At 43.1% G+C, this 12,626-nt stretch overlaps 1 protein-coding gene across 1 annotated transcript in view; it reads left to right on the forward strand.

Moving 5' to 3' along the window:
• The first annotated feature begins 973 nt into the window (after positions 1-973).
• Positions 974-12,626, forward strand: part of NAMPT (nicotinamide phosphoribosyltransferase) — a 45,416-nt gene continuing 33,763 nt past the window's right edge. The window contains exon 1 of the mRNA XM_041723256.1: positions 974-1,452. Within this exon, the coding sequence (XP_041579190.1) occupies positions 1,396-1,452 (57 nt within the window). The 5' untranslated portion in view covers positions 974-1,395. The remainder of the gene's footprint in view (positions 1,453-12,626) is intronic.

The following is a 12,626-nucleotide window of genomic DNA, read 5'->3' on the forward strand; positions in this document are numbered from 1 at the left end:
GACCTTTGCTGCATGGACTCTACAGAAAGGAGGCGACTGTCAAGAATCTATACTTACTCCAAGACCACAGTTTTGGACTTAAGTTGCTTCTCATCAATGAGGCCTCCGTTTGGTTGTGAGGACTCTCTCCCTTCGCAGCGTCCCCCTCCCCGTCTCAACCCACCCCACAGATCAAAGGGGATCTCCGCTGAACCCGTTTTCATTGAACTGCTTTTTCCTGGCTACTCGTATCTCGTAAAACCTAAATCCTAGAATTGGGGGAAAAAAAAAAAAAAAAAAAAAAAAAGCAGCAGCAGCAACAGCAGCCACTGACCACGTGGACAAAGGAAATTTAGTTTTTACGCAAAAAAAAAAATATGCAACCACGCAGGAGAATTACGCAAGTGGACGGCCTGCACTTCTGTGAAGTCATCCGACGTCGCTTCCCGTCTTAGGGTGCAAGTTACCAAACCGTTTCCAAGATGTAACGATCGCGGAGAATGACGAGATGTGGCTTCTGCACCGCGTCAGGCCCTGGCCCGCGGCCGCTGCCCTCGCGGCGCTCCTGGATTCGGGGGGGCCCGGCCCTGGCGTGACCCGTGCGGCCCGAGGTCAACCCCCGCCCGCGCGCGGGCCGCTTCCCCCGCGAGAGCCGCAGCGTCCCCGGGCCCGGCCGGGAGCTCGAGCGCACAGGTGCGGGGAAGCGGAGCGGGCCGAGGCGCGCGGACCCGGGGAGGCCGGCAGGGGCGGGCAAGGGGGCGGACAAGGGGGCCGGCCCAGCGCAGCCGGAGACAAAGGTGAGCCGCCGCGCCTCGGGGATGCGGAGCCCCAGGCAGGGACGCTCCTCGGCGCGAGCCGCGTGGCCTGACCCGGGGGGCGGGAAAGCGAGCCAGGGGCGGCCGGGAAGGGGGCGGCCGGGGCGGGGCCGGGCCGGGAATCCCCCTCCCCGCCGTGCCGGGAAGCTAGGCCCCTCGCACGCCCCGGACGGCCCGCAGCCCCCGGCTTCCCGCAGCCAGCGCGCGTGCCCCACGGCCGCCCCGCCCCCCGCGCGCTGCGCACGCGCGGCCCCGCCCCGCCCCGGCCGCCCCGCCCCCCGCGTCCCCTCCGCGGCGACCGCGTCGGCGACGGCGACGGAGACGGCGACGGCGCGGGGGGCGGGGAGCCGAGGCGAGCGGTCGGCCGGAGTCCCCGGGCTGGAGCGCGAGAGCCGCGGGCGCCGCCAGCCCCCCGCCGCGTCACGGCTCGCGGCCCGCCCTCCCGCGGCCCCTCCTCCCCGCCGCGCTGCCACCTCCCCTGCCCCCGCCCCTCCGGCCGAGCGGTGACTTAAGCAACGGAGCGCGGCGAAGCCCATTTTTCCCCTTGGTCGCCGCCGCGCCGGGCAGCTCGCGGCGCGTGGCCCGCGCAGTCCCGCCCGAGATGAACGCTGCGGCGGACGCCGAGTTCAACATCCTCCTGGCCACCGACTCCTACAAGGTAGAGGCGCGGGGCGGGGGCGCGCGGGGCGGCGGCGGGGGCGGGGGCCGCGTCGGGACCGGCGCGGGGCGCGGGGCGCGGGGCAGGTGAGGCTGGCGCCGCAGTGGGGAGGATGGAGGGATGGACGGCGGGAGGCGGGGCCGCGGGGCGCGGGGCTGCGGGCCGGGAGGCCGGGGCGCGGGGCCGAGCGCACGCCTCGCCCGGCAGCGCGGCCTCCTGGCCTCGGGCCGGCCTGGGCCGCGGCCGCGGGCGGAGCGGGTCGCTTAGGTAACGGCCCCGGGGCTGGCCCGGCCGCCGAGGAGCGGGTCCCCCCCCCCCCCGCCCGTCGCTGGGCAGGTACGCGCTCCCCGAGGAGGCGGCGGCGGCGGCGGCGGGGAGGAGGACGCTGCCCTGCCCGCCCTGCCCGCCCTGGGCGCCCGCGCGCTCCCCCGACCCGCCGCGCCGGCTGCGTTTCCAGCTCCTCGGCTCCCGGGGATCACGCGGACTCCGCATCCCCTGCGGGGAGGCCGGCGGCTGCCCCCGTCCCCGTCGGGGCCGCTACGGGATCCCTGTGCGGAGGAGAACGGAACACGAGTTAGAGGAATTGCAGCCTTCACCTTGGAGAACTCCGCGGAGCCGCGGGGCAGCCGGCACACGCCTCTCCGACACTGGACTGTAGTGCCGCCCCCATTCGTTTTTGTTTGAAACTCAACACAAACGAGTCAAGGAAAGCATGATTAAGAGGAAAATCTGGCAAATGTCCTTTCCCCTAGTTTGCAAATTACGTGCAGTAAACTGAACTACACTTTGCTAAGCTTTGTTGGCCCACACACTCCAAAGATGAAATGTCAGACCAGACACCCTCTACTTGCACAACATGAAATTTGGTGTTTACCTAGCGACACGGTGATTTGGAGTGGGAGGGAACGCATGATGCTCTCGCATCTTTGGTTCTTGTTGTGATTTTTTTTTTTTTTTCTTTTTGGTTTCGTTCCTTAAATACTCGGAGGAAGTGTTTCGGAGAATCCCGTGTTCCTTAAGTTGCCGTTTTTCTTCCCAGTCGCTTGAAATTCTATTTGTGATCATTTAGACGGATACTTCGGTAAAATAGAGCCAAGCTTCGTTATCATGTAGTATTTAGAAATGGGTTTTTCAAAGTGGAAATCCGCACCATTCATTGCAAGATCAGAGTATTATCAAGTCTGGTTTACTTGGCCTTAAAACTTTGTCTTGTCTTAGTTCCTAGTGTTCTGAGTGTCTTCAGTAGTGATTTTAGAATGATTTCATTGATAACTTTTTCATGACTGAACCTTCTTTCCTGGCTTTATAAATCTTTAAAATGATTCCCAGAAGTTTTCATAATGTAGCAATTAATGATTTCATTGGAAATGGAAAATGTAAACCGATTCATTGGACTAACTTTTAAAAAACAAAACAAGTACAAATTCCTTTAGTTTGTAGCTCCTGTAGCAGTTATACATGAGGAGTGTAAAATTCCCTTAACATCAGTTTTCTGGGATGCTTTTATTTTTTATTTTTTAAATTTTTTTATAGAGTTATTTTTTATTGGAGTTCAATTTGCCAACATACAGCATAACCCCCAGTGCTCATCTCAAGTGCCCCCCCTCAGTGCCAATCACCCAGTCACCCCCACCCCCTGCCCACCTCCTCTTGTTCCTCTCCCAGAGTTAGGAGTCTCTCATGTTCTGTCTCCCTTTCTGATATGTCCCACTCATTTTTTCTCCTTTCCCCTTTATTCCTTTTCACTATTTTTTATATTCCCCAAATGAATGAGACCATATAATGTTTGTCCTTCTCTGATTGACTTCTTTCACTCAGCATAATACTCTGGGATGCTTTTAATTAGAAGAATGAATTACCTTAAAGTTTTCTAATCTAACAGGACATACTTAATGCACTATTAGAATTTGCATCTATTTAGTAAAGTCTATTTCTGTCCATTTTCAAATTAGACCAATGTATTCTCTTTCTCATATGAAACTTTTTCTTATATGTGGTTTTAAGTTTTCGTTTTAATTCCAGTTAGGTAAAATACAGTGTAGTATTTATTTCAGGAGCACAATATACTGAGTCAGCACTTGTATACTATCACCCTGTGCTCATCTGGACAGGTACACTTTTCAAACCCCATTGCCCATTTAACCCATCCCTCCACCTTCCTCCACTTTGGTAACTGTGTTTGTTCTCCATGATTAAGAGACTGTTTCTTGGTTTGCCTCTCTCATTTTTTCCCCTTTGCCCATTTGTTTCTTAAATCCCACATAGGAGTGAAATCCTACAGTATTTGTCTAACTGATGTATTTCAGTTAGCATTATACTCTCTCTCGCTCCATCCATATGTCCTTGCAAATGGCAAGATTTCATTCTTTTTTCATGGCTCAGTAAGCCTTTTTTGTATTTATACCACCCCTCTTTATTCATCAATCAAGGCCACTTGGGCTGCTTCCATATCTTGGCTATTGCAAATAATGCTATAAACATAGGGGTGCATGTATCTCTTTGACTTAGTGTTTTTGTGTTTTGGGGGTAAGTAGCCAGCAGTAAAAATTACTGGATTGTAGGGGAGTTGTATGTCTAACTTTTTGAGGAATCTCCATTCTGTTTTCCAGATTGGCTGCACTAGGTTCCATCCCCACCAACAGTGCAAGAGGGTTCCTTTTTCTCCACATCCTCGCCAACACCTGTTGTTCCTTGTGTTGTTGATTTTAGCCATTTTGACAGGTGTGAGGTGATAACTCATTATAGTTTTGATTTGCATTTCCCCGATGATAAGTGATGCTGAGGATCTTTTCATGTGTCTTTTGGCCATCCGTATGTCTTCGTTGGAGAACTGTCCATTCACATCTTCTGCCCATTTTTCAAATGGGTTGGTGTTGGAGTTGTAAAAGTTTTTTATATATTTTGGACACAAACCCTTCATAGGACATGTCATTTGCAAATGACATTCTCCCATTCAGTGGGCTGCCTTCTGGTTTTGTTGATTGTTTCCTTCGCTGTACAGAAGCTTTTTATTTAGATGTAGTCCCAGTAGTTTACTTTTGCTTGTTTCCCTTGCCTCAGGAGACATGCCTAGAAAGAAGTTGCATCGGCTGGTGTCAAAGTTACTTCCTGTGTTCTCTTCTAGGATTTTTATGGTTTCACGTCTCACATTTAGGTCTTTAATCCATTTTTAATATATTTTTGTTTGTGGTAAAGGAATGTGGTCCAGGTTCATTCTTTGCACGCAGCTGTCCAGTTTTCCCAGCACCATTTGGTGAAGAGAATGTCTTATTCCCATTGTATATTCTTTCCTACTTTGTTGAAGATTAATTGACCTTGTAGTTACGGGTTTATTTCTGGGCTTTCTATTCTGTTCCGTTGATCTATGTATCTGTTTCTGTACCAGTACAATACTGTTTTGATTAGTACAGTTTTGTAATATATCTTGCACTCCAGAATTGTGATATCTCCGGCTTTGCTTTTCTTTTTAAGATTGCTTTGGCTATTCAGGTGGGTCTGGGGGTCTTTTGTGGTTCTTTTTTTTTTTTTTTTTTTTTTTTTTTTATTTATGATAGTCACAGAGAGAGAAAGAGAGAGAGGCAGAGACATAGGCAGAGGGAGAAGCAGGCTCCATGCACCGGGAGCCCGATGTGGGATTCGATCCTGGGTCTCCAGGATCGCGCCCTGGGCCAAAGGCAGGCGCCAAACCGCTGCGCCACCCAGGGATCCCCTCTTTTGTGGTTCTATGCAAATTTTATGATTGATTGTTCTGCTTCTGTGAAAAATGCTGTTGGTATTTTGATAGTGATTGCATTAACTGTGTGAATTGCATTGGGTATTTTAGACATTTAAAAAATTTTTGTTTTTCTAGTCCATGAGTATGGAATGTCTTTGTATTTCTTTGTGTCATCTTCAATTTCTTTCATCAGTGTTTTATAGTTTTCAGAATACAGGTCTTTTACCTCTTCGGTTAGATTTATTCCTAGATAGATATCTTATTATTTTTGGTGCAAATGTAAATGAGATTGTTTTCTTAATTTCTCTTGCTGCTGCTTGAGTATTGGTGTATAGAAATGCAAGATTTCCATACATTGATTTTCGTATCCTGTGACTTCACTTAATTCATTTATCAGTCTGGCAGTATTTTGGTGGAGTCTTTTGGATTTTCTATATATGGTGTCATATCATCTGCGAGAAGTGAAAGTTTTACTTCTTCCTTAACACTTTGGAAGCCTTTTATTCCTTCTTCTTGTCTGATTGCTGTGTTTGTCTGATTGCTAGTACTATGTTGAGTAAGAGTGGTGAGAGTGGACATCCTTGTCTTGTTCCTCACCTTAGGAACTGAGAACTCTTCCCCATTGAGGATGATGTTCGCTGTGGGTTTTTCATATGTGGCTTTTATTATGTTCAGCTGTGTTCCCTCTACACCTACTTCGTTGAGGGTTTTTATGAATGGATGTTGTTCTTTGTCAAATGCTTTTTCTTACCTTTCTCTGATTGATGTGATATATCACATTGATTGATTTGCAAATATTCAACCACCCTTGCAACCCAGGAATAATCCAACTCGATTGTAGTGAATAATCTTTCTAATGTATTCTTGGATTCAGTTTGCTAGTATTTTGTTGACGATTTTTCTAATGATGTTCAGCAGAGATATTGGCATGTGGTTCTCTTTTTTAATGGTGTCTTTATCTGGTTTTGCTGGCCTCATAGAATGGATTTGGAAGTTTTTCTCCCTTTTCTATTTCTTGGAATAGTTTGAGAAGAATAAATATTAGCTCTTCATTAATTAGTAGAATTTTCCTGGGAAGCTGTCTGGTCTTGGACTTTTGTTTCTTGGGAGTTTTTTTGATTACTGACTCAATATCTTTGCTGGTAATCATCTGTTCTAATTTTCCGTTTCTTCTTCAGTTTTATAGTTTATATGTTTCTAGGAATTTAGCTGTTTCTTCTAGGTTGTCCGGTTTGTTAGCATATAGTTTTTTGTAATATTCTCTTATAATTGTATTTTTGTGATGTTGCTTATTATTTCTTCTTCCTCATTTGTGATTTTATTTGAATCCTTTTTCCTTTTTTCTTGAGTCTTACTAGATGTTTGTCAATTTTATTGAATATTTCAAAGAACCAACTCCTTGTTTTATTGCTGTGTTCCATTGTTTTTTAAGTTTCTATATCATATACTTCTGCTGTAATCTTTATTACTCCTTTTTTCTACTGGTTTTAGGTTTTGTTCTTTTTCTAGCTCCTTTAAGATGTTTGAGATTTTTCTTGCTTTTGGAGATAGCCTTGTATTGTTATAAAGCAGTTTTAAAACTGTTTCTGTTGCATCCCAAAGGTTTTGGACCATTGTGTTTTCATTTGTTTCCACGTACTTTTTAATTTATTTTTTTATGTCCTGGTTGATCCATTCATTGTTGAGTAGCATGTTATTTAACTTCCATGTATTTGTCATCGTGCCAGATATTTTCTTGTGGTTGTCTGCTAGTTTCATAGTGTTTTGGTCAGAAAAGATGTATGCTGTGACTTCAATCTTCTTAAATTTGTTGAGGCTTGTTTTGTGGCCTAATATGTAATCTATTCTGGAAAATGTTCTGTGTGCACTTGAAAAGAATGTGTATTCTGCTGACTTAGGATGGAATGTTATGAATTTATCTGTTAAATCCATCTGTTATTCAAAGCCTTTGTTTCTTTATTGCTTTTCTTTTTAGATGATCAGTACACTGATGTATGTGGGTGTAAAGTCCCCTGTTATTGTATTATTATCCATTAGTTCCTTTATATTTGTTATTAACTTTTATGTATTTGGTGCTCTTATGTTGGGTGCGTAAATACTTAGAATTGTTATATCTTCTTGTTGGATTGTCCCCTTTATTATTATATAGTGTTCTTCTTTGTCTCTTGTTACAGTCTTTGTTTTAAAGTCTAATTTGCCCAATAAAAGTATTGCTACTCTGACTTTCTTTTGACCTCTATTTGCATGATAGATGTTTCTCCCCCTCATTTTCAGTCTGCAGGTGTCTTTAGGTTTAAAAGGAGTCTCTTGTAGGCAGGATATGGATGAATCTTGTTTTTTTATCCCTCATGAATTTTGATTGGAGTGCTTAGCCCATTTACGTTCAAAGCAGTTATTTATTGGTAGATATGTATTTATTGCCATTTTATTTATTTTATTCATTTTATTTATTTAATTTTTTTGATGGTTTCTGATTATTTTCTCTGATCCATTCCTGTTTTTCTCTCTTCTGTGGTGTGCTGGTTTTCTTTAGTGATGTATTTGGATTTGTTTGTCTTTATTTGCATATTAATCGCTTTATGTTTGTGTTTACCATTAGGTTTGTACATAATCTCTTTGGCATTTAGCAGTCTATATTACATTGATGGTCATTTAAGTTTGAGCCCGTTCTTTATTCCTTTTCTCACTATATTTTAAGTATATGTTGTCATATTTTACATCCTTTTATTTAGTGAGTTTCTTGACTGATTTTTTTACAGATCTATTCATTTTCAGTGCTTTTGTATTTTCCTACTCTTATACTGTCATTTTTGGTCTCTGTGTTCCACTCAGAGATTTCCTCTTTAAAATTATATATATATTTGTTGCAGAGCTGGTTTAGTGAATGAACTCCCTTAGTCTTTGGGAAACTCTTAATCTCTCCTTCTATTCTGAATGATAGCCTTGCTTGGATAGCGTATTCTTGGCTGCAGATTTTTCCCATTCGCGCACTTTGAATATACCGTGCTCTTCTGGCTTGAAAAGTTTCTGCTGAATGATCCACTGATAGCCTGATGGAGTTTCCCTTTGTATGTGACTATATTCCTTTGCCTGCTGCTTTTAAAATTTTTTCTTTATCACTGTATTTTGCCAGTTTAATTACTTAAAGTCTTTCTGTGGATCTAATTTTTTTATTTTGGTGGTGTGTGTGTGTGTGTGTGTCGGTTCTCTGTGTCTCTTGGATCTGGATGTCTATTTCCTTCCCCAAGTTGAGGGAAGTTCTCAGGTATTATTTCTTCAAATAAATTTTCTTCCTCCTTTTTTCTGTCTTTTTCTTCTGGGACTCCTAGACTATGAATATTAATACATTTGATGGTGTCACTGAATTCCCTATACATATTCTCATTTTTCATGATTATTATTTCTCTCTTGTTCTTGATTACTTTTTCCACTACTGTCTTCTAGGTCATTAATTTGTTTCTCTGCTGCTTCCAGCCTACTGTTCATTCCATCAAGCTTATTTCTTATTTTATTTATTGAGCCCTTTTTATTGGCTTTGATATTCTTTATCTCTGTGTTAATGGTCTTACTGATGCCTTTCACTCTTTTCTCAAGTTCAGTGAATAGTTTTATGGTCATTACTTTAAATTCTCTATCTGGCATGTTACATATATCTGTTTTACTTAGATCTCTGCCCATGCCCTTGTCCTGTTCTTTCATTTGGGACAAGTTCATCAGTCTTCTCATTTTGTCTTAGTCTCTGTGCATGCTTCTGTGTGTTAGGAAAATCAGCTATATCTCCAATTTTGAGGGTAATGAAGAAGAGGTCATGTAGTGCTGTGCCATGTAGTGTCTCCTGTTCCCCAGGGCCTGGCACTTCTGGGAGTATCTCCAGTGTGTGCTGCATGTGCTCAGCTGTTGTGTCCTGACCCCTTTATCCTTCAGGCCAGTCATCTGCGGAGCCTCTCTTTGCTTGTTTTTGTCAGTGTTTGGTCCCTGGTCTGAATGTAGCACATTAACTAGGTGTGCTTGTGGAATGAAGTTTGTCACCACCACCACTGGAACCGAGGCCCTGCAAATCTCCCGCCTCCAGGGGCACTGAGTGAGCAAGGATTTGGGCCAGACTTCTGGGTGAGGGAGCCCACAATGCTAGGACTGAGGCAAACATGACTGGGAGGGGCAGTTCTATCCAAGCACAGGGCAGGGAAACTTGCTATAAGCAAGTTAGGTAAGGAGTGTGGATGCTGCACTGGTTCCCATAAGTAGCCCTGTGCTTATGCTGAGGGGCAGGGAAGGGAAATGGCTCCTGCCAGTTCCTTTGTTCCTTGAAGGGTCTCTCCATGAGTGCTGCCCCTCTGGGACATTGGCCAAGATGAGCAGGTAACATCCCCACTGTGTGCCCCCCAGGTGCTCTTCAGATCACTGTTTCCACACTATGTTCATGGGCTTCTCTCCAAGAGCAGTTCAGTGCCCTCTGGGCTTTAACCCAGCCAAGCCTGCTGACCTTCAAAACTTGGGTCTTTAACCCAACTGGTTGCAAGAACTCATGAAATTCAGCTCCTCTCTCTTTCCAATTGTTATGGGGATTCATATTCTGGTGTGCTGTCCTTTGTTTAGTCTGTCTCTAGCACTTTTCTCTTCCACTGCCACCAACCATTTCTCTCAAACCTCATCTCCGTACTTCCTACCTTCTTCTGTGTTGAGTCTTCTCTACCTTTAGTTGTGGGTTTGTACTACCAGTTTATAGATCAGTTTCTAGGGTATTTAGGATGATTTGATAGTTACCTAGTTGTGGGATGAGGCAAGTCTTGTGTTCTCCTACTCTGCTACCATCTTCCAAGTTTGTGTAGTATGAAACCTTTTAAGATTTTCATCTTGGGGTGCCTGGGTGGCTCAGCTAGTTAAGCATCTGCCTTCAACAGAGGTCATGTTTTGGGGGTCCTGGGTTTGGGCCCTTTGTTGGGCTCCCTGCTCAGTGGTGAGCTCACTTCTCCCACTTTCTCTATCCCTCCCTCCAGCTCATGCTCACTCTCTTTCAATCTCTCAAAAAATAAAATCTTTTTAAAAAACATTTTTAAAAGATTTTCACCATAGTAAGATTTTTTTCATTTTTCCCCCAAAAAAATCCCTCAAGAGGATTCAGTCAGGTTGATATTTTATACCAATTCTTTACAACAGTACACTGAAGTAGATGGTGTATTCTACACTGAAGTTTTTAAGTTTTGTTTACCCTACATATTTTATGGTCCTATAACCTGTATTCCATTCCATTTTTACCTTTTTATCTTCTTAGATGAAGAAGAGATAGAAATGATAATCTTGAGATTAGAAATAATGAAATTTTTATTTGGCAATTACACGGGGCTATTATATTCTTATCAGTACTTACAAACTAGTGGCCAGTTAAAGTAGGTAGGGAACTTAGTGGTTTTAGACGTGTTGATGGAGGAGAGAATAATTGTTTTCTTCTTTCTAAAACTGAAGAAAAAATGGTTGGTTGTCTAAAGACTACAGAAAGATTTTTTGCAAGTAGTAGGGTAGTGTCCAAGCACATAACAATGTGGTTATTTTATCTTTACTTATATCCTCTCTGGAGGGTTCAAGACAATTTGGACCAAAGGAGGAGCATTGAAAATATATATTCGTTTCTGTAATTTCATTATGTATTCTACGTAATAAGGAACTGAGAAATACGTAAATGTGATTGTTTCTCCATTTTAATCCTGGGCTTTTGCTTAAGCATTTTCAAAATGGCATAAAGTAAAAGTATCTACTGGGTTGTATTTATGTTGTGCTAACCCAGCTAGGGAAAGATGCATTGGGCTGCTTTAGCCACTGCAGTATTTAAAAAGCATTTGGAACTTTTCATAAGGGGACAAGTCAGATTTTTGTTTGTTTGTTTTTTTCTCACCTATCTCTGGAGTGGCCATTGATTAGTTTACAAATAATTCGCCCGTTAAAAGTGCATTTCCATTCTTTGTTCCTTTCCCTTACTTTTACGTAGATAATGTTAGTAACAAACTAAAGCAGAGAAGAATTTTATTTCTGAACATCTTACCTAGTAGCAGATTAAAATGGAAGATGTTGTCAACTAAGTTGAAAAATATATATAGTGTACAATACTCATCTCTAAGCAATTTACACATTACACACTGTTAATGAAAAGTGTGTTAAATCAGCCATTGTTACGAATTGTGCTATCCAGTGTGGGTTGCTTCTCAAAAGGTCATTTGTAAACTGGTTATCTAGAACTCAGCCCATTTTCATTAATTCATTTAATAAAAATTGGAGATCTCCTAGGTATTATAAAAGACAAAGATACCTCTTAAAATCCAGGATGGGTGAAAGTTGTCTTTGGAGAAGTAACAGAAGATTGTATAATTCATGTATGATGATGATTAGGCACCCAGTAGCTTTTCTAAAAACGATTTTGCAGCCTCATTAATGAGAAATTGACAGACTTTAAAGATTTGGGCTTTTTAGAAAAAAGAGTTGGAGACAGACCTCATTGGCAAGTTAGTCCTGTGGAACTTTCTCTGAGGTGTCTTTCTCTGAGCTGTTCCTGTTTTCGTAATTGCTTCTCTTTCATTCTGAACAGTCACAGTGACTCTCATGGCAGCCTGAGCCTTGTGAGGAGTGGAGTACTGTTGCAGTTCATATGTTAGAAATTACCTGTACATTCATACAGTGCTATTTTCCAGTGAGTTTTATATTAAAAGTTAGAGGAAAAGATAAAGCAACAGAAATAAAATCCTGTATGTAAATCACAAATGCACTCCATAGGAAGAATAACTTAGGTCAGTTGTAATTGAATAATATATTGCAAAAGAAAGATACCAGAAGCTGGTGTGGACTTTGTCAGTTGACTACATCTTTTTCAAAATTGTGGCAAAAAAGTAAAATTGAGGGTGGGGCAAGATGGCAGAAGAGTAGGAGTCCTCAACTCACCTAGTCCCACCAACTTACATAGTTAACTTTCAAAACATCCTGAACACCTATGAATTCAACCTGAGATTTAAAGAGAGAACAGCCAGAATGCTACAGAGAGAAAAGTTTTCGCTTCTAACAAGAATCATCTAGGGTGAAATTTACTTAGGTCGTGGTTGATATTTTTGACTCAGCCCACTCATACAGCCACTCTGCACTAGAAAGAAGAACTCATCACAAAAGAAAGAATCAGAAACCGTACTGTCTGCCACAGAGTTACAGAATTTGGATTACAATTCAATGTCAGAAAGCCAACTCAGAAGCATAATTACAAAGCTACTGGTGGCTCTGGAAAAAAAAAAGCATAAAGGACTCTAGAGACTTCGTTACTGCAGAATTTAGATCTAATCAGGCCAAAATTAAAAATAAATGAGATGCAATCCAAACTGAATGTCCTAAAGGCTAGGGTTAATGAGGTGTAAGAAAGAGTGAGTGACATAGAAGACAACTTAATGGTAAGAACAGAAACTGAGGAAAAAAGAGAAAAACAAAA

This window comes from Vulpes lagopus, chromosome 11 (assembly GCF_018345385.1).
Source record: "Vulpes lagopus strain Blue_001 chromosome 11, ASM1834538v1, whole genome shotgun sequence".
Taxonomy (NCBI): Eukaryota; Metazoa; Chordata; class Mammalia; order Carnivora; family Canidae; genus Vulpes; species Vulpes lagopus.